The sequence below is a fragment of the Vulpes vulpes genome, chromosome 4, assembly GCF_048418805.1.
Source record: "Vulpes vulpes isolate BD-2025 chromosome 4, VulVul3, whole genome shotgun sequence".
NCBI classification, from domain to species: Eukaryota; Metazoa; Chordata; class Mammalia; order Carnivora; family Canidae; genus Vulpes; species Vulpes vulpes.
The window spans coordinates 27412482-27434515 of record NC_132783.1 but is presented as its reverse complement, the minus strand read 5'-3'; the positions used below and the strand labels follow the sequence as shown (position 1 = coordinate 27434515).

General features: G+C 34.9%; 1 protein-coding gene across 4 annotated transcripts in view; it reads left to right on the top strand.

Annotated features, from left to right (window-relative positions):
- Nucleotides 1-22034, top strand: part of USP53 (ubiquitin specific peptidase 53) — a 63954-nt gene that overhangs the window by 25412 nt on the left and 16508 nt on the right. For 3 of the 4 annotated variants that reach the window (XM_026013451.2, XM_072755347.1, XM_026013452.2), the window contains 9 exons: nt 1198-1290; nt 6193-6327; nt 8637-8750; nt 8905-8987; nt 11580-11685; nt 12478-12624; nt 13248-13397; nt 20043-20205; nt 20795-20947. In XM_026013451.2, coding sequence (XP_025869236.2) covers nt 1198-1290; nt 6193-6327; nt 8637-8750; nt 8905-8987; nt 11580-11685; nt 12478-12624; nt 13248-13397; nt 20043-20205; nt 20795-20947 — 1144 coding nt within the window. Of the gene's footprint in view, nt 1-1197; nt 1291-6192; nt 6328-8636; nt 8751-8904; nt 8988-9260; nt 9343-11579; nt 11686-12477; nt 12625-13247; nt 13398-20042; nt 20206-20794; nt 20948-22034 lie in introns of those variants that run through there. The other variant, XM_072755348.1, reaches the window with a different exon arrangement.

Below are 22034 nucleotides of genomic sequence, written 5' to 3'. Positions count from 1 at the left end.
GTGCTGTCCTGGTCTTCATCTTGACAGATGAATGAATTCCAATGTCGTGTATTTTATGTTATGATCAGAGGTGTGCGCTTTACAAGAAAATTATTAAACATTTTCAAGTGCTTTGCAAAAACACTGAATTATTTGTGATCTTTAAGAAAAAAAAAACTGTCAAAGGGAAATTCTGAAATGGCCTTTAGTTATTGAGGCCATTTTCAATTATTGAGTAATTGAAAATATAGGAAATGTATTAAAATTATTTGTTTTTCTTAATCTTTGTTTCTATTTGGGAGAAATGAGACAACACGAATGGATTTTCTAAGTTATATTATTTAGGAAATGATGGAAAGATATAGGGAAGCTTGGAGATCTGTTCCTTATAGTAGTAATTACAGCAACAAATAGCAGCTGGCATTCATTGCATGCATGCCAGTTATGTACTGGGCACTCCTCTAAGCACTTTATATATTAATACATGTTATTTAATCCTTATAAGAATGCCATGAGCCAGGCAAAATTATCCCCACTGTATAGTTTTCAAATTTTTTTAGAATGATTTTAAATACTGGACTGATTTATTTAAACCATTACGGTGTTGTTTTTGTCTTTCAGCACCGAATGATGAATGGATAATAATTGCAGCAAATACATTCGTATTATTCCTTAACTGATGCTTTTTACCATACTGTCCCTCTGTTACCACACAGCTGGGCGCTTTGTCATTCAATATACAGAGACCACAGGCCTCTGCTCACTTTTTCTGGCTGTTACCTACTGACCCTTATTTGATACACCCTGGCTTTCAACTCCAATTATATTTCCTTCCTAAAGTTCAGTCTGTTCCAAGTATTATAATCACTTCCTCTTTCATGTCACTGCCAAGTCCTCTATTCAGTGTCCCATGTTTCCTCTTCATATAAAATCCTTAACTGGGGAATTAGTTTTTTCTTATTCCATGTCTGTCAGTTTTTACATGTGAATCAATAGGAATATCTTCTAAATCCATCTTTTATATATTCACTAGATGTATATAGCAGTTTAATAATTGCTGTTAGTTTCAGTAGTTACATATGTCTGATTGTGCACAAGAGATTAAAAGAAGTTATTAGCCCTCTGCAATTTAAAAAATACTCAAATCTATCTTTTATTGTAGGGAGAAACACTTTACTGTATTTCCTTTTTCATTGTTTCTTTCTTATAATTTCTTAGGTTTTATGGCAATTGGATATATTTCGAAGAAGCTTGCGGGTTCTAACTGGGCATGTTTGTCAGGGAGATGCCTGCATATTTTGTGCATTAAAGGTAACCTTTTAATAGTACTGGAAAATTACTATTAATTGTTTTGCCAAAAATTTCACTTTACTTGATTGTTTGGTTTGACATATTTGGCCACTTTATTTGAAAATAAAGTTCATTGTCAAGTGACTTAGAGCTTTGAATGTGAATTCTTAAAGTATGATTTATTCAGGTTTATGGGTTTTTTTTCCCCTCACTTTTATGTAAGGGCAGTTAAAAATACTCTAAATAGTATAGAAACATTAGAAATGTTACATTTTTCATTATTTTGGAGCAATTCTTTTTTTTTTTCTTTTAAGATTTTATTTATTCATGAGAGACACACACACAGAGAGAGAGAGAGAGAGGCAGAGACACAGGCAGAGGGAGAAGCAGGCTCCATGCAGGGAGCCTGATGTGGGACTCAATTCTGGGTCTCCAGGATCACGCCGTGGACTGAAGGTGGCACTAAAACACTGAGCCACCCGGGGTGCCCTGGAGGAATTCTTTATTCATTTTATGAAATGTTTTTTGAACTATTACTGAATTTTGTGCACTGCTGTAGTTACTGAGTTTACAGCAGTGAACAAGGTGATAAAACCTCTGTTCTCATGGAGCTTATATTCTTGTAGGGGAGGAGAAAATAAGTAAGCAAAATATAAAGTGTGTTAGATGCTAATAATTTAAAGGGGAGGGGGGAAATAAAACAGGGAAAGGGAATAGAATGTTGAATAGCCAGAAAAGCCTCACTGGGAAAGTTTAAACCATTATCTGGAAAAGGTGATGGAGCGATGCATTCTGAGCAAGCAGGGAAATGGTAACTGCAAAGGCCCTGAGGTGAACGTGGTGATATATTCAAGGAAATCTCAGTGGCAGAAGCTTTGTGAGCAAGGCAGAGAGTGATAAGAGATGAACTTAGAAGTAAGGTAAGTTGTGGTGATTGTAAAACATATCTGCAGGGGCGTGTGGGTGGCTCAGTTAGTTAAGCATCAGACTCTTGATTTTGGCTCAGGTTATGATCTCAGTGTTGTGACATTGAGAAGGCTCACCTTGGGCTCTGCACTCAGTGAGGATCCTGCTTGAGGTTCTCTTTCTCCCTCTACCCATCCCCGCACTCCTGCAGCTCTAAATAGATAGATAGATAGATAGACAGATAGATAGATAGATAGATAGATAGATAGATAGATAGATAGATACTTTAAAAATAAAACATTACCGCAGGTTTTTCTGTACTTTTTTTTTTTTTTTTTTTTTTTTTTAAAAGAGCATGAGCGGGGAGAGGCAGAGAAAAAGAGAGAATCCTAGGCAGACTGTCATGCCCAGGGCAGAGCCTGACACAGGGCTTGATCCTCACAAGCCTGAGATCATGACCTGAGTGGAAATCAAGAGTTGGACACCAAACCAACTGAGCCACCTAGGCACCCCTCTTCTGCACTCTTCCTATCAAAAGGTAGAGTCTAGTTCTTTGAATATAGGTTGGCCTTAATGATTCGCTCACCAAATAAACTGACAGAAATGATGCTGCAGACATCTGAGGTTAAGTTAGATTGGAAAAGGTGATAAAATTTCCACCTGGCTGTAAATTAGGGTGTCATTCTTGGGAGTGAGCCACCATGTGGTGAGGAAGCCAGGCTGGCCACAGCTAAAGCAGAAGTCTAAGCAGATAGGCAGCACCAACAACCAGCATCACCTGCTTGATGGACGTGAGCAACCGTCAGATGATTCTAGGTCCCAGCATTCATAATGTCCCAGATAACTCCCAGTGGAGCAGAGTAGAGCTATCCTCACCGAACTTGGTGATTTGTGATCAAAATAAATGTTATTTTTAGTAACTGAGTTTTGCGGTGGTTTGTTATGGTTTGTATGTTATCTGGAATGGGAGTCCTTATTGTATAGATCCTTCAAGACCTATGTGAGAACCTTGGCTTTTTCTCTTGAGTGTTTTAGGAAGTCTCCAGATTGTTTTGAGTGGAAGAGTGATATAATCTGTTTGAACTAGATAGAATGTTTGGACTAGATCTCTTTGGCTACTTGGATGAGAATAAATAGAAGAGAGACAAAGGTAGAAGCAGGGAATCATGTATATATTAGCATCTCATTTATGTCATTGCCCAAGAATTTAAGATTTTATTAACATGTTACAGAGATAAACATTTCATTCTTTTACATTCTTGAATATTCTTAAATGCATACGTACATACAAGAAAATAAAAACCATTTTCCTGCTTTATTTTGATTTATGTTCCTGAATAAACTCACCAAAGAAGACAATTTTATATTCTCTTTTTTAGAACATGGCAAATAGGGTTAGGGAATAAAGAATTCCCTGCTGTTCACTGCTGTTAGGGAATAAAGAATAAACTTAGATCAAATTACAGTATCACATTTTATTTATGCCACAGTTAACTTTGGATATTTTGTCCATTTGTAAAAACTCGTATAGTTAAAATTTCTAGCCTAAATCTTTTCATGGCCTTACACTATCACTTGCCTACCTCCCTATCACTTACCCAAAACACACTCTCTGTCTCACATATTGCTCTTTAGATAGACTGGCTGACTCTTGCAGTGTCTCAGAGCTGGCTTCCATTTCTGACTGTTTTCATTGTTATTCCTTTTGTCTAGAATGTTTATCTTCTAGATGTTGTTGTGGCTAACACCTTATTTCCTTTATGCTAATCCTCAAATGTGGACATCAATGAGGCCTTTCCTGACTACCCTAAGTAATAGTTAACCTCCCTCCTACTCTCAGCATCTTTATTTCTATTGTAATACTTTGTCTCTCTTGTATTTTATTTCTTATTTTTTTCTCCATTGTGTTTATCATATTCTGACATTCTATATAATTACTTACTTGCCTTCTCCTTATTACAACTAGAATGTATGCCCCATAAGGGCAGGGTTTTTGTTTTCTGTGAAGATACCTCACATATACTAAGTCAAAAAACAGATGACGGGGATCCCTGGGTGGCTCAGCAGTTTAGTGCCTGCCTTTGGCTCAGGGCGTGATCCTGGAGTCCCGGGATTGACGGCATCGGGTTCCCTGCGTGGAGCCTGCTTCTCCCTCTGCCTCTGTCTCGGCCTCTCTCTCTCTCTCTCTGTCTCTCATGAATAAATAAATAAAAATCTTTAAAAAAAAAACAACCCCAAAACAGATGACAAATGAATGATACTCAGGTGTAGAACTAATATCTTAAACATTACTTTGAAAAGTTAATTACCTAAATAAGAAATGACATCTGAAAATACTGATTTTTTCATATTTGTAATCATAGCTGAAAAATTATAGTTCTAATATCATTTGTCATCTTTATTCTTAAATTTTAAATTTACAAATTAGATTTTCTTGCAATAGTGGAATAGTTTTTTGAAATATTTTCTTAGTCTGCCATATATTGATCTGGAAAAAAAATGTTTTTGAGATGACATACCCCTTGAGCTAATTAAGAATTTAATATGGCCAGGGATCCCTGGGTGGCACAGCGGTTTGGCGCCTGCCTTTGGCCCAGGGCGCGATCCTGGAGACCCGGGATCGAATCCCACGTCAGGCTCCCGGTGCATGGAGCCTGCTTCTCCCTCTGCCTGTCTCTCTGCCTCTCTCTCTCTCTCTCTCTCTCTATCATGAATAAATAAATAAAATCTTAAAAAAAAAAAAAAAAAAGAATTTAATATGGCCAGTCCTTATATGGTTGGTTGTCACCGAAAATCTTCTTTTTCCCCTAAGATGATTGTCATAAAACTGGAAATTATTAGAAAGTTTTTCTTGCTTAAAGTCTAAGGAGGGGATCCCTGGGTGGCGCAGCAGTTTGGCACCTGCCTTTGGCCCAGGGTGCGATCCTGGAGACCCGGGATCGAATCCCACTCGGGTTCCCGGTGCATGGAGCCTGCTTCTCCCTCTGCCTGTGTCTCTGCCTCTCTCTCTCTCTCTCTGTGTGACTATCATAAATTAAAAAAAAAAAAAAAAAGTCTAAGGAAAGTGGAAAACTAGATTAACATCTATAATCACATGTTCCTGAATGTTTTCACTGTTTCTTAGGTTAGAAATAATGTTCTAAGTGAGGAAAACTGATGATTTGAAAGAAAACTATTTTAAAAATCAAAAGTAATCTTTTTTCTCACTTCATGCAAATTGTAGTGTCAGTTTTTGAAAGCAAACTTGATTAGCAGGAAATTGTCATTCCATTGAAGTTATACAATTTTTGTTTATATAATCAGAGTTTGTAATTTTCTGAGGTTTATTTAGGGAGAAACAAAAAATTCTAAAAGTTCATTTAAGCTACTTTTTTTTTTAAAGACTAGTGAGTTCCTACTAATTTTTATGCTATTATATATTTATTTTTGGTTAACATAACTTTAATTCCTATACATACTTTTAGATTTACAGCAACTTATCTCAGAATTCTTCATTAAACAACTTGGATCAGGGGCACCTGGATGGCTTAGTGGGTTTGGCATCTGCCTTAGTTTCAGGTCATGATCCCAGGGTTCTGGGATTGAGCCCCGCATCAGGCTCTCTGCTCAGCAAGGCATCGCTTCTTTCTCTGCCTCTGCCTCTCTCCTCCACTTGTGCTCTCTCTTGTGCATGCTCTCTCTTACATACATACATAAAATCTTTTTAAAAAAACAACTTGGGTCAGAATAGCTGGGAACAGTTTAAAAATTGCCCTCACTTCAGCATACTCAATCAGAATCTCTGAGGATAGGAACTGAAAACTCACTTAATTCTGTGCACACTAATATTTGATTTCGAGGCTGGGGCATGCATTTCTATACATTACTGATATAAATAATATTTATATGGAATTTTAGAGCAAAAGACTATTAGTTTCTGGGTATAGTGTTACGAGTTTCACTGTGTTATAATGAAATTACGGAACTGTTCCTTTAGTTGTTGGCTTTAAACTTACTGATGTACTTGTTGATCCCCAGACAATATTTGCACAGTTTCAACACAGTCGAGAAAAAGCACTTCCCTCAGACAACATAAGGCACGCTCTAGCGGAAAGCTTCAAAGATGAGCAGCGATTTCAGCTGGGTCTTATGGATGATGCTGCAGAATGCTTTGTAAGTATTTCAGATAATCCTTAAATCAGGATACTAGTTCCTTTTCCTTAGATGATATGAATTTTGAGACAAATGAAGCATAAATTTCTAACAGTGGGAAAGAATCATAACTGCTCAATGGATCCATGTCTTACCTGCCCTTCAAAGTTCAGTTTAAGACCATCTGTGTCTCATGACTTTTGATTTTGGTTATTTGTGCTACTGTCATTTTTATTGGGTATTAGACTCCTGGAATATTTTAAAATTTATTTATTGGAACATACATTTATTAAATATAAATTATGTCACTTAAGTCTGTGTTCTGCCTCCATAGGGTTTATGTGCAATGTATTCTAAGCAGTAGCATTTCTCATGACATGCAATGATTCTCTTTGGAAGAGAGGAGGATTTTGGTGGGCAACTATCAGGGGCAGCAGTTCTGATACACATCTCATTCTGGGTGGAGAATCACTGACTGGGGTTGATGTTCCAAGACTCTGTGTTACCACCATATTGATAAGTACAGCATTCCTTTGAATAGTAACTAAACCTCATATACCTTCTACAGTATACGTGTTGATTATTAAATGTGTCAGCGTTATCAATGTTACCTATATTTAAAGAGGTAGTCATTTCTTTTCCTTAGTCTTGTATCTGTTTAGCAAATTTCATAAATTCTTTCATCAGAAAACCTCTGATGAGGTTTTCCTTGACACATTATTTCCATGAAACCACTTCTTACTAGTTCAGACCCCTACTCTCAGCAGGGAGTACTCGTATCCTTTCAGCCTATCCCCTTAGAGTGTTTTTTTAATGATCAACAGGTTAATAAAATTTTCTTCAGATTAATCTTTGCCCTTCATATATTCCTGTGATTCAAATCTGGACTCTCTTCTGACATTTAAGGCCATTTACAGTTAACTCCAGTTTACCTCTTCGTTTTCTCCTGGAATTTTCCCTCCTAATGACATGGTTATATTCCTCAAACACATTTTAAATTCACTGGATTTCTGTAGAATTTCTTATGTATAGAATTCATTTGGTGTTGCCCCTCATCAGGCTCCCCACTCAGTGGGGTGTCTGCTTGTCTCCCTTTCCCCTCTGCCCTTCCCCCATTTATTATTTAAAAAAATAAAGAACTCATTTTTCATTTATATGTTATTATCAATTTTTAAAGATTTATTTATTTGAGAGAGAGAGACAGCACGAGTTGGGGGAGGGATTGAGGTAGAGGGAGAGAGAAAGAATCCCAAGCATAATCCCCAAAAAGACCCCAATGCAGGGCTTGGTCCCAGGACCCTGAGATTGCTCCCTGAGTCGAAACCAAGAGTTGGCCACTTTACCAACTGAGCCACTCAGGTGCTCCTGTTGTTATCATTTTTCTTTTTTTTTTTTTTTTTTCATTTTTCTAATAAGCATCTTTATTGTCTCCTTGGACAGATGGAAAGCTTTCTGACTAGTGTAATGCTTAGCATACTTTCCATGTTGATTAAAATGTGTCAAAAACAGCACACATTGTCATATGGTTTCATATTTCTCAAGTTCCTAATTGATTCGTTACTTAAAATATATTTTGTACAATACCAAACTTTGTAGTTTATTTTCACTTAAATGAAGTGTACTAATACATGATACTGTAATTTATAGAATATCTAGAAATTTCAGTTTAAATAATGGAATGGTTTTAAATTTCCTGGGGCAAAGGAGGGGAAAGTTAGCTAATTAAAGAATCCATTAGATAAGCTTTTTTTTTTTTAAAAAAAAGAAGGATTATTTGCTAAAGAAATAACTACTCCTTATTGATCTGTATTACAAATTTGAAATTTCATATGAAATTTGTTTGCAGAGCAGATTCCTTGTATTAGGATATTAGTGTAGATATGTAAACCTTTATTGCTGCTATTTTAATGTGAGTTTTATAGACTATAAAAATGTTCCAAGTAGGATTTTTGAAAGATTAACTGCTTTTCTTCAATGTGAGAATGCTGGTAACATAGGAAACTTATGTTTTCTAATATTAAAATCCAGGTGTTAGCTACCATGAATTAGTTTTTAAAGGATTTTAAAAATATTTATTAAAATCATATGTGACATTATATTTCTTTTATTACATTTTTTTAAAAAGTTAATGCTACAAAAGATGAATAATTGAACAGCATTTGAAGGGTTGATTAAGGAGGAAAGCTGAAAAACTGACAGTATATATAGCACTATTAAATTTAACACTTTGGAAAATTGTAAAAAGATTTTTGTAAAGTTAAAAAGAGTTATATTGTAAAGTGTCGTCTGTAAGATTCACAACTCATTTGTCTTTTAATTTTTTAAATCAGGAAAATATATTGGAGAGGATTCATTTTCATATAGTGCCAAGCAGAGATGCAGACATGTGTACCTCTAAATCTTGTATCACTCACCAGAAGTTTGCTATGACACTGTATGAACAGGTGAGATATCTTAACCACTTTATTAGATATTATTATATTTATTACTATATTTGTGTACATTTATACATATATAAAGTATATATAACATAAATATATGTAACATATGTATTTATGTTTTATGACTGATAAATTAAACATATGTTTTTACCTGTAGTGTGTGTGTCGTAGCTGTGGAGCATCATCAGATCCTCTACCTTTTACAGAATTTGTGCGATACATTTCTACAACAGCCCTATGGTAAGAATTTATTAAAGCATGTTTACCAAAGATGTTAATAACACATTTAAGCATATTGAACATTTATTTTATAAAACCATAATATATGTGAATATCTACTCTCTTAGACATGGAATTATGCTACTGTCAGAGGTACTAATGATGTCTATCTCAGCTTGCTGTTTCTGATTTGGCCAAAAATGTATACTTGATGAAATGTACCATATAGTAGTCAAAGTTTGCATCTCTTTATATTTGCAGCAAGTTTTTGGACTTGTGAAAAAGATCTTGAAATGACAAGCTCAGTGGTAAATGGAGCTGTGTATGATGTTGTTTCCACTCAGCTTCATGTCCCTTCATGGTGATGGAAGCTAGGGTAAGCAGAAAAGAAAGAAAAAAGTGCATTTAAGGCCTCAATATTCACCTAAAATAAAAATTTGCCATGCTTGCCTGTCTCCTCCCTCCCTGCCCAAGAAACATTAGCTAGTTAGGGATCTAGAATGTTCCCTAGACATTGCATAATTCGGATTATTTAAACAGTTTCTAACAGGTATTTGAAAATATAAATATTTCATATATGATAACATCAAATAAAATTATAAATGCTTACAGATGTTTTGATACATAAAATAAAACATGGATCAATAATTGTCAATCAGTACATTAGTACAATAGTTACTAAATGTGACCAATATTTTTATCATTGTGCAAAATGGGTGTCAGTTGCTTATCTGTTTCATTATATTATTAAACTTCCTGGCTTTCTTGGATCTGACACAGTATTTCTTAAAGATTATTGAATAATAGCAATTTGATTATTTGAATGTGTTTAGTGTCTTAATATATACAGAGATGGGGAACATTGGTTTAGGGAATTATAGGTTCATTTTTTTTTTCATTTTATATGAAAGTTAGGATGGTGTTTAAACAAGGATAGGCCACACATTAAAAACTGTAAAACTTTAGTCTACTCTGAAATTCTCATATAAAATGACAGCACTCTGAGGCAGTATTTTATGTGACAAGAATTGGAGCCCATCAGTCTCTCCCTATTCCACACCACCAATTGTAAGAAACCAGACTTTCAATTCTAATTGTGATTGACCCTTCGATAACACAGGTTTGAACTGCACACGTCCACTTAGGTGCAGATTTTTCTTTCAATAAATGTATGTACAGTACTGTAAACATATTGTCTTCCTTAGATTTTCTTTTTTTTTTTTTTAAGATTTATTTATAGATTTTAAAGAGAGAAAGCGCACACACACCCATGTATGAGTAGAGGCAGGGACAGAGGGAGAGGGAGAGAGAGAATCTCAGGCAGACTCCCTGCTGTTTGTGGAGCCCGATGCAAGGCTCAGTCTCAAAACCCATAAATAAAGACCAGTACTGAGATCAAGAGTTGGATGCTCAACCAACCGAGCCACCCAGGTGCCCCCTTTATGATTATCTTAATAACATTTTCTTTTCTCTAGCTTTTTTGTAAGAATACAGTATATAATACATAAAACATACGAAATGTTAATTGACTATTATTGATAAGACTTCTGGTTAATATTAGACTATTAGAAGTTAACTTTGAGGGTGGGGTCAAAAGTTATATGGGGATTTGGGACCGTATAAGGTTTGGCATCCCTTTTCCCCATGTTATTTAAAGGTCTACTATAATCACTTTTTCAAATTGGTAATAAGTATTGAATACCAATTACTAAATTCTAGGCTTTACATAAGTTGTCACTTTTAATGTGAACTAAAACACTGTTTTGAATGTACAGTTTGAATGAGCTTGTCAGATTTAGTGCTTTCCAACATACTTGTGAAGTGCTTTAGAAGAATGGGTGTTATTTAGTTGTTATTGAATATTGTATATTAAACTGTGGAACTGTAAAATATATCCAGCTCTAGGACAGTTAATATTACTGCTAAGGAGAGCCAGAGCATCTAAAATGGAAAGTAGTAAAGATATTTGAGCTTATATAACATTTCTTTTTGGAAATATTCAAATAGTTGTTTAAAGATACTTAATACCTTGATATATAAAAACTTGATTCTAAGGTAGAGTAAACAAAAAGTGGCACAAATATCCTGCCTAGGTTCTAATGAAATGGTTAGTACTCATAAGGCACAAACCTGACCTAAATAGTTTTGGTTTTGATTTTTCTACATTAATTAGCAAAGAGCCCTTCTGTTAGCTAAAAATGATAACTTTGTTTCTGAGAACTTTAGATCAGAGAGGAAGCCTTTCCAACACTTTGTTGTTCTTCTTAAGCCAAAGTTTAAATTCAAGTCCCTACTTGTTAAATAATGATGTAAAAGAAACAGTTGACTTAAAACTGTGGATGGATCATCTTAATGGCCTCATTCATGTCGTTCCAAACAATGGTAAAATTTAGTGTTATTTTGTTCTTGACCTAATTTTTTTCATCATACACCTGCCAAATTTCATAATTTTTCACTGTATGGAAGTTTATGGTTAATTTTTCAGACAAAACCTGTTTTAAGACAGAAAAAGCAATCGTTCCCATGTTGATAACTTAGTATTTTTCATGCATAATTTGTTAGATCTTTTTAAAGTTCATAGGACACATTTGAGACTGCTTCTTTCTTTTGTAGCAATGAAGTAGAAAGAATGATGGAAAGGCACGAACGTTTTAAACCTGAAATGTTTGCAGAATTGCTGCAAGCAGCAAATACAACTGATGACTATAGGAAATGTCCTGTAAGTAGAGTTTGGAGAATATTAGTATGCTTCTTTGTTTGTAAATTTGAAAATAGACATTCAGAAATTACCTTGCCAATATTAATTATACATGAAATTAATTTTAAGAATTTATTTTTTCAGTGTTATTTTTAGCAACTCTATACCATGTGAGCTATTTGAGCACTCTTTATTTAAAAACTTTGAACTTTGTGAAGGAGTTAAGTTGGTGTTTGCTGATTAATTTTTTTTGAGAGAGCATGCAAGCGGGGGTTGGGGGAGGGGCAGAGGGAGACCAAGAGAGAAAATCTCAAGCAGGCTCCCTGCTGAATGTGAGGCCATAGGTGAGGCTCCATCTCATTACTCTGAGATCATGACTTGAGCCAAAATCTAAAGTCAGGCACTTTAACTGACTGAGTCACCCAAGTGCCCCTGATTAATTTTTTTAGGTTCTGAAATCTATCATTTGATTAAAGAGAAAGTTTCTTTTCTTCATTTAAACATTACAAGTGGTACCATTCTTTTCTAATGTAATATTAATGACTTCAGTGTTTTATTTCTCATATTTTTAGATTGAATTCTTGTATTAACAGATTTTAAAAATGCCAAAGAAAAGTACTTTGATTTAAAATAAACTTCCTGTTTAATCAATAATTAGACAAATGATTTGATAAAAGTCAATTTTAATATGCTGAATAATTTTCTGATAAATGTAAAGATCGTTACTGTTTAATATGAACTGTGCAAGTTATTACTACCTGTGATATATCTGTTTCAGTAATTTCAAAATTTGCCCTTTGTGTTTTTCTTTAGAGTAACTGTGGCCAAAAAATAAAAATTCGCCGTGTTTTAATGAATTGCCCAGAGATTGTTACAATTGGTTTAGTATGGGATTCTGAGCATTCTGACTTGACAGAAGATGTTGTTCGGAATCTGGCAACACATCTTTATCTTCCTGGGGTATCTCAACTGTTTTCATTCTCTTCCTTTTTGTTTTTAAATTCTTTTAAAACATACTCATATATTATAATACACTGTTTTTCAGAACTAAATTTTCTTCCTAAAGGAAATAACATTGGGATGTAATGCTGATAAAGTTCATAAGATCAGGCTAACTGCCATGTATTTCTTGCATAGACTAGTAATGGCTTTCAATTATAAACTATCTCATGTTCTAATTATCATTCTAGAATGACAAGTGATTTGTGTGTGTATATATGGTAATGACACGTATGACTATTAACCTAGAAAGATTTAAGATTCAAAAACCATCTATAGCACCAATTTCTTAATATGCTTATTAACATCAATATATTTTGAATTGCTTTATATTACAATTAAACTTTAAGATAATATGTTTAATGTATGTTCAAATATGTGATTTAATCAAAATTTGTTAGGAACTGTTTAATTTATCCCACATTTCCAGTTTATGTATGTATATTACTAATATAATATTGGATTAGGGAAGCTTGTCATGAGAAATATTTTTCATGGGTAGTCAAATGTGTGACTCATCAAGTTACTGTTCCTCATTTTTAAAAAAATACAGAATTAAATGTACATTGTTATTTTTTAAACAGCTTTTTTATAGAGTTACTGATGAAAATGCCAAAAATAGTGAACTTCACCTAGTTGGTATGATCTGCTACACCAGCCGACATTATTGTGCCTTTGCCTTTCATACCAAGAGTTCCAAATGGGTATTTTTTGATGATGCAAATGTGAAAGAGGTAAGTGACACTTTGACTAACTGGGATAATTTTTGTTTTGTTTTGTTTTTTTTAAAGATTTTATTTATTTATTCATGAGAGACACAGAGAGAGAGAGAGAGAGAGAGAGAGAGAAGCAGAGATACAGGCAGAGGGAGAAGCAAGCTCCATGCAGGGAGCCTGATGTGGAACTTGATCCTGGGACTCCAGGATCATGCCCTGGGCCAAAGGCAGGCGCTAAATCGCTGAGCCACCCAGGGATCCCACTAACTGGGATAATTATTCTGACTTTTACTTTTTAGGAGTAAATGAAATAATATATAAAATGTATATTACATAATATGTGAAATAATGATCATATGCAAACACTTCTTATATAAAATAATAAATGACGTTAATGATAATAGCATTGTTCATACTTCTTTTTATTGATTTTTGAAATCTGGTTTATTTTAAAGCCAACTTTTAAAACAGTCCATTTCCAGAATAATAAAAAGGTGACTAATAAATCTTAGAATGCAAATATGTAACTATTGATGATCTGTATGTCTGAAACATTTTGTGTCTGATACATAGTCGCTCTTTGTATTTCTTTGTGAATGATTCACAATTGTTTTGTATAATTAGTGATGAAAATCTGCTTCTTTTTTAAATTATGACTGCTTTTTCAACCTTTGTGGTATTTAGAATTAGATATCCCTATTATACCTTTTGGTAAAAAATTTATTCAAGCATTATAATATTTTAGGGTCCCCGGGTGGCTCAGTTAAGTGTCTGCCTTCGACTCCGGTCATCATCCCAGGGTCCTGGGACTGAGGCCTGAGTTGGGCTCCCTGCTCAGCAGTGAGTCTGTTTCTCCCTCTTCCTTATGCATTCTTTCTCACTCTTACCATCAAATAAATAAAATCTTTTTAAAAAATTATAATATTTAGAAAACTTGTGAGTAATGGTTTATAATAAGGAGTTTGTATCAGAATTACCTTTGAAACTTTTGAAAAAACTTAGACCTGCCTGGACTCTTAAATTCTCAATTCAGTGGTGTAGAGGCCAATACCCGATTTTTTAAAAAAAAGTTCTATAAGAGATTCAGAGTTTGTACATTTAAAAACTGTTGATCTTGTCAAGACTATTCCTAGGCTTATTGGCTTTGAGAATCCTATCATTAAGCAGTAAATGGATTTAAACGTACAGGTTATTTCATTGTTATAAGCAAATGATGTACAATTCCATTTGCTTTCATTTTAATATAAAAGGGCTATTTATCAGCATTATGAATTACTAAGTTAGTAGAAGGTCAAATATTCAGTATTTAGTGGATTTCTAATTCTTTCTGTGAAGGATGAATATTATAAAAATTAGAAAACCAAATAGATGAAACAACTTTAGACATTAGATAGATTGCAGGCAGTTGAACAGAAAAAAGGAAACAAATAAGATGGGCCTACTGCTTACTCCCTACAGGTAGTTTGTACAATGCAGGGGGGCAGGATTCAGATAAACCCTGAGTTGAGGAAACCAAACTCGGAATTCAGAAAGGAGGCCAAGATAGCTAAAATTCACTGGACAGCTTACCAGAAAGATTGCACAGGGGGAAATTTCTGGAGACTGATAGAGTGGTGAATCTTTGGCTGAAGAGTGATCTGATATATGTGGGGCAGACCTGTACAAGGTGGGGGAAAGAATTACTGGAAAAGAGGTCAAACAATTTTCAAATTCATACAGGGCTAGGAATAGTTTGCATCCTCACCAGCAAAAGTGGAAAGATACTGTAATGCATACAGCTAACAAATAGAATCCTCAGAAAAGTATCATCTTAATAGTGGGGCTAAGTTATACCTAGACTGAATACTGCTCTGGACCTGACATAAAAAGCTTAAAATGAAGCCTTCAAAGGACCAAGATGATCCCACATAACTTAAATGCTGGAATGAAGTCCAGTACTTTTTAAAGGAACACAATAAAAGTCACCCCAAAATTTAAATTTCAATATGTCCTTTCAAGATCGTATTCAGTAAAAAGTTACCAAATAAGCAGAAAGAAAAATCAAGGAATCAGTCCTGTGTACAATTGCATCCAAAACCATGAGATACCTAGGAATAAACCTAAGCAAAGATGTGAAAGACCTGTACTCTGAAAACTATAAAACACTGATGAAAGAAATCGAAGATGACAGAAATGGAAAAACATTCCATGCTCATGGATTGGAAGAACAAATATTGTTACAATGTTCATACTGGCTAAAGCAATTTTCATATTTAATAATAATCCCTAAAAAAATACCAACAGCATTTTTCCAGAGCTAGAACAAATAATTCTAAAATTTGTGTGAAACCACAAAAGACCCCAAATGGCCAAAGCAACTTTGAAAAAGCAAAGCAAAGCTGGATACATCACAATTCTGGACTTTAAGTTATATCACAAAGCGGTAGTGATCAAAACAATATGATAATGGCATAAAAATAGACATAGATCAATGCAACAAGATAGAAAACTCGGAACTCACAACTATATGGTCAGTTAATCTTCAACAGAGTAGGAAAGAATATGCAATGAGAAAAAGACAGTCACTTAAAGGTGTTGGGGGGCAGCCCAGTTTAACGCCGCCTTTAGCCCAGGGCATGATCCTGGAGACTCAGGATCGAGTCCCATGTCGGGCTCCCTGCATGGAGCCTGCTTCTCCCTCTGCCTGTATCTCTGCCTCTTTCTCTCTCTCTCTGTCTCTCATGAATAAATAAAATCTTTAAAAAAAAATGGTGTTGGGAAAACTGGACCACTTTCTTACGCGATATACAAAAATAAATTCAAAATGGATTAAAGACCTAAATATGAGACTTGAAAACATAAAAATCCTAGAGGAAAACACAGGCAGTAACCTGTTTGACAGCCATAGCAACTTCCTTCTACATGGCTCCTGAGGCAAGGGAAACAAAAACAAAAATAAACTATTAGGGCTTCATCAAAATAAAAAGCTTCTGCACAGCAAAGGAAACAGTCAACAAAACTAAAAGGCAGCTTACAGGATGGGAGAAAATATTTGGAGATGACATATCTGATAATGGGTTAGTATCCAAAATATATAAAGAACTTACAGAATTTACCACCCAAAAAAATGAATAATACAATTAAAAAATGGGCCAAAAACATGAGCAGACATTTCTCCAAAGAAGACATACAGATGGTCAGTAGACACATGAATAGATACTCAACATCACTGAACATCAGGGAAATACAAATCAAAATTACAATGAGATATCACCCACACCTGTTAGAATGGCTAAAATCAATAACACAGGAAACAGCAGATGTTAGGATGCAGAGAATGGTTTGCACAGTTGGTGGAAATGCAAACTGGTGCAGCCACTTTGGAAAGCAGTGTGAAGGTTCCTCAAAAAGTTAAAAATAGAACCACCCAATGATCCAGCAATTGCACTATAAGGTATTTACCCAAAGGATTCCAAAAAATACTAATTCAAAAGGCTATATGCACCACAGTGTTTGTATCAGCATTGTCTACAATAGCAAAATTACGGAAACAGCCCAAATGTCCATCAACTGATGAATGGATAAAGAAAAAAGTGGTGTATACACACACACACACACGAATATTACCCAGCCATAAAAAATGAAATCTTGCCATTTGTAGTGACATGGATGGAGCTAGAGAGTATTATGCTAAATGAAGTAAGTCAGAGAAAGACAAATACCACATGATTTCACTCACATGTGGAATTTAAGAAACAAGCAAAAGGAAAAAAGCAAACCAAGAAACAGACTCAACCACATGTAGAGGGCAGCCCCGGTGGCTTAGTGGTTTAGCGCCGCCTTCAGCCCAGGGTGTGATCCTGGAGACCCAGGATCAAGTCCCATGTCAGGCTCCCTGCATAGAGCCTGCTTCTCCCTCTGCCTGTGTCTCTGCCTCTTATTCTCTCTCTCTCTCTCTCTTTCTGTCTTTGTGTCTATCACGAATATATAAATAAAATCTTTAAAAAAAAGTAATGAACTATTGATACATGTAACAATGTGGAAAAATCTGAAAAGCAGTATGTTAAATGAAAGAAGTGAGACATAAAAACTGATACTGGGGGTGGCTGGGTGGCTCAGGAGTTTGGTGCCTGCCTTTGGCCCAGAGCGTGATCCTGGAGTCCCAGGATCGAGTCCCATATCAAGCTCCCTGCATGGAGCCTGCTTCTCCCTCTGCCTATGTCTCTGCCACTCTGTGTCTCTCATGAATAAATAAATAAAATCTTAAAAAACAACAACAACAACAACAACTGATTCTGCTTATGTAAAATTCATTAAACAGAAAAAACAAAGTGACAAATTTAAATCATCGGTTGCCAGTCACTGCAAAGGGGGTACAAAGAAAGTTTATTAAAGGAGATACATGATTACATGTATATATTTGTCAAAATTCATTGGTATACTGTAACTGGGTAGTTGTATTTCATGTAAATTATATTCAAAGCCAGAGAAAAGGGTATTTATATTCTAAAATAAACAATTTGCTCAAGTTATTTAGTACTTTGATAGAGCAGTTTATTAACAAGTTCCATCTTGAGTTAGTATGTAGCAACATTTTGGCACTCCTTACTATCCACATAGTTTAAATGGTCAAAATTTGAAGGAAGAACTGGGTGTATAGTCACTATGAGTTTTGCATTTGTTTTGTTTTTGAATTACTTTAGTTCCTCAAGTATCTCAGAATCCAAGATAAGAAGGGTAAACAGCTAAATATGTGTGGTTTGAAAAAGCTCCTTAGGACTTTTAAAGATCCCTTCTCTGCCAAACCCCCAGCCTATCTTGGGCCCTAGGAGATCACTGATCTCACTGTAGATTAGTCTTTCTCATTCTACTGTTTTGTAAGAATAGTGTGTCACAGTCTCTATTCCTTGTATTTGGCTTCCTCTACCAAGCATAATACCTTTTAAGATTCATTCATGTTCAGAAAAAAATTTTTTTTCATTCATGTTATGTCAGCGCTTAATTGTTGTGTTCTATTACATGGCTGTGTAACAATTTATCCATTTACCTTTGAAGTATGACTACTTTGTGTGAACATAATTTTTTCCCCATTGTTCTTAGCTAGTACTCAGAAGTGGAGGTGCCTGGGTGGCTCAGTCAGTTAAGTATCAGATTCTTGATTTTGGCTCAGGTCATGATCTCAGGGCCATGAGATGGAGTCCCACGTTGGGTTCTGAGCAGGATGTGGAACCTGCTCTCTTCTTTCTTCCTCTGCCCTTCCCCCCCTTTTCTCTCTCAAGTAAAAAAAAAAAAAATATATATATATATATAGATATAGATATAGATATATATCTATATGTATATATTAAATACTCAGAAGTGGAACTTCTGGGTTGTATGATAAGTATATGTTAAACTTTATAAAGAACTGGGAGATTGATCTTCAAAGTGATTATGCCAATTCACATTCCTATTAGCAGTGTATGAGACTAGTTGCTCTGTATTCTCAGCAGTATTTTATGTTTTTAGTCTTTAATTTTAGCCCTTTTAATGAATGTACAATGTTATCTCAATGATGTTTTAATTTGCATTTCCCTTATGATTAATAATGTTTTGAGTACCTCTGTGTGTGCTAATTAGCCATTGTTATATATATATTTTTTTGGTGAAGTGACTTCAGATATTTTGTCCATTTTAAGTTGGATCCTCATATTAATGAATTGTAAGAGTTCTTTATTTTGCACACCAATCCTTTATTAGATGTGTGTGGCTTTTTTTTTCATTTTCTTAATGATAACCTTTATTATTATTTTTTTAAGATTTTATTTATTCATGAGAGACACAGAGAGAGAGAGAGAGAGAGAGAGAGAGAGGCAGAGACACAGGCAGAGGAAGAAGCAGGCTCCATGCGGAGAGCCTGACGTGGGACTTGATTCTGGGTCTCCAGGATCACACCCTGGACTGAAGGTGGCCCTAGACCGCTGAGCCACCCGGGCTGCCCAGTGGTAACCTTTAAAGATAAGCAGAAGTTACTAATTTATTTTGATATGAGCCCATTTTAGGACTTTTTTCTTACGTGGTTTGTTTCATGTCCTGCCTTTTTTTTAATTTTATTTTTTTGAGAGAGCATATGCACATGTGCAAAGGTTGAGGAGGGACAGAGGGAAAGGAAGCGAGAATTTCAAGCAGGCTCCACACTCAGTGCAGAGCCCTACTCAGGGCTGAACTCCATGACTCTGAGATTATGACGTAAGCTGAAATCAAGAGTCAGATGCCTAACCAACTGAGCCATTGTTTGATGTCCTAAGAAATCTTTACCTTCTCCAAGGTTAAAATGGCCATCCAGTTGTTTCAGAACCATTGTTTAGTAGACTCTTAAATTTCTCCATTAAATTGCCTTTAAATCTTTGTCAAAAGTCAATCTATCATGTATGTAGAAAAGCTTTTTAAAATTTGATAGTCTAAATGTTGATATAGTAAGTGTATAATTTTGCCCATCAGTTTTATAATGACTGTTTAAAAGATGTTTATTAGACTAGTTTAAAATAAAAGTAATCATATAATATGAACAGCTGAAGTGCTAGTACCTGAATTCTTAAAAAAATTTTTAATATACAAATTAATTTAGTCTCTGCTATTCAAATTGTAGCACATTGATTACAATATTTTGTTTTGTTCTTATTCATCGTGGCTTTTTTTTTAAAGGTTGGAACTAGATGGAAGGATGTGGTCTCCAAATGTATCCGATGCCATTTCCAGCCACTGCTTTTGTTTTACGCAAACCCAGATGGCACAGCAGTTTCTACTGAAGATGCGCTTAGGCAGGTCATCAACTGGTCACATTATAAATCCGTTGCAGAAAATATTGGTAATTTTTAAAAGTTCTTTTTAGTGTTCTTTTAGTATCATAGTCATGCTAAGTATTAATTTCCTGAAGATAAAATGAATTTTGAGGATAATTTTAAAATTCAGTTTCAGTGAAGCAAGAGTTCAGGAAAATTCTTTTACTTTGAGTTAATCTTTATAAGGAAGCCTTTCCTTACCAGTGGCCTCTAAAGCACACTCAGGAGCTACCCACTTCTGTGATCACACAAGCACAGAAGGGGATACTTGACTGCAAACTTTCTAGTAGTAAATATTGGGAATTAAAGTGAGTTATAATGCTGAAAAAAGTCTAAAGGAGCTAGGCCATTTTTGGATGCATTACAAAGCATGTAGAAATCCTTTAAAAATGTCAATCCTTTGAGTTAATAACTAATTATCCCCAGTATTAGAAATGATTCAGGGGCACTTGGCCAACTCACTCAGTCGGACATGCGACCCTCGATCTCAGGGTTGTGCGCTGGAGCCCCACATTGGGTGTAGAAATTGCCAAAAAAAAAAAAAAAAAGATTCAAACTACTTTTCTTCTGGTGGGGAGGAGGATAGGAATAATACATTTTTGTTTGTCCTTTAAGGATGTGAAAAGCCCTCAATATATAAGTCAGATCATTCAAAAGAAAATGGATTTTGTGATCAGGCGAAACAGAGAGAAAATCAGAAATTTCAAACAGATAATATTTTAGCATTTAGTCGGAGCCATATTCAAACAAGTGGTGGTGGAGGACCAGGTATGTATTTAAATCATCATTTTTACATTGTCCTTGAGTAATTACACTTCCCCCTTCCTTTTTTACTGCATCTGTAATTTCTGCTAAGTACCATATAAAAAAAGAGTGCTTCACCTTGACCATGAAGAAAAAATAACAGCTAGATAACAAGATTTTATCTTTTAACTTCTGCATTTCTCTCAGACTTGTAGTTTGATCTGAACAGCCAGAACTTGACTACTGTTTGGGTTTCTCCATACACTCAGAGCTACAGCATCCTGGAGGCAATCTGGACAGTTACCAAAGAAAGTCATAATGTGGCCTTTCCTTCTAGGAGTTAATTACTAACTTGTAGAGGAAAAACACAAGCATATGAGCTAAATTTAAATTTGCCATTAGTGAATGCAACAGTAGTTCAAAGTTATTATAATCATACTTGATACTTAACCTCATTTTTATTCAAGTCTTCCTCGTTACCATCATCCCACAACTTTGATTTTCACAAACCAAGTTCTGTGACTTGGGTCCAAAATGAGACATTGCAGCATGATGTGTATAGTTATGGTTTAGAAATACATTGAACTTTGATTTTATGAGCACCTTTAAAATCCATTAATGAAATAATGTCTAACCATAAAAGTGACCCATTTAATCAAGGTGGGTAGGATCTAGAATTAACAATTGTTGTCAACAAAGAATTATAGTAAATGCTTTTAAAAGTTCTTAATGGAAAAAAAATTAAAAAAAAAAGTTCTTAATGGAGTATTACTGTTACCGTCAATATTGTTCATACTCTTAGATTAAGCTATTTGTCAAAAGATGACTACTTTTAAGCTCAGAAACTATGTATGTGATTACAAACACAACATTAGAACCAGGCAACTTGGGTTCATAATCCTGGTTCTACATTTACAAGCTATGTGAACTTGGGCAAGTTTTTAACTTCTCCATGCCTTATTTCCTGATCCACAATGGAGACAGTAATTGTACCACCTCAAAGAAGTAAATGAGTTAAGACTTTAATAATGTCTGATACATAGCAACCACCCAGTTACCTTTACTTTTATTATTTCAACACAAGATCTCTTTTTTTCCTTTTACTCTAGCT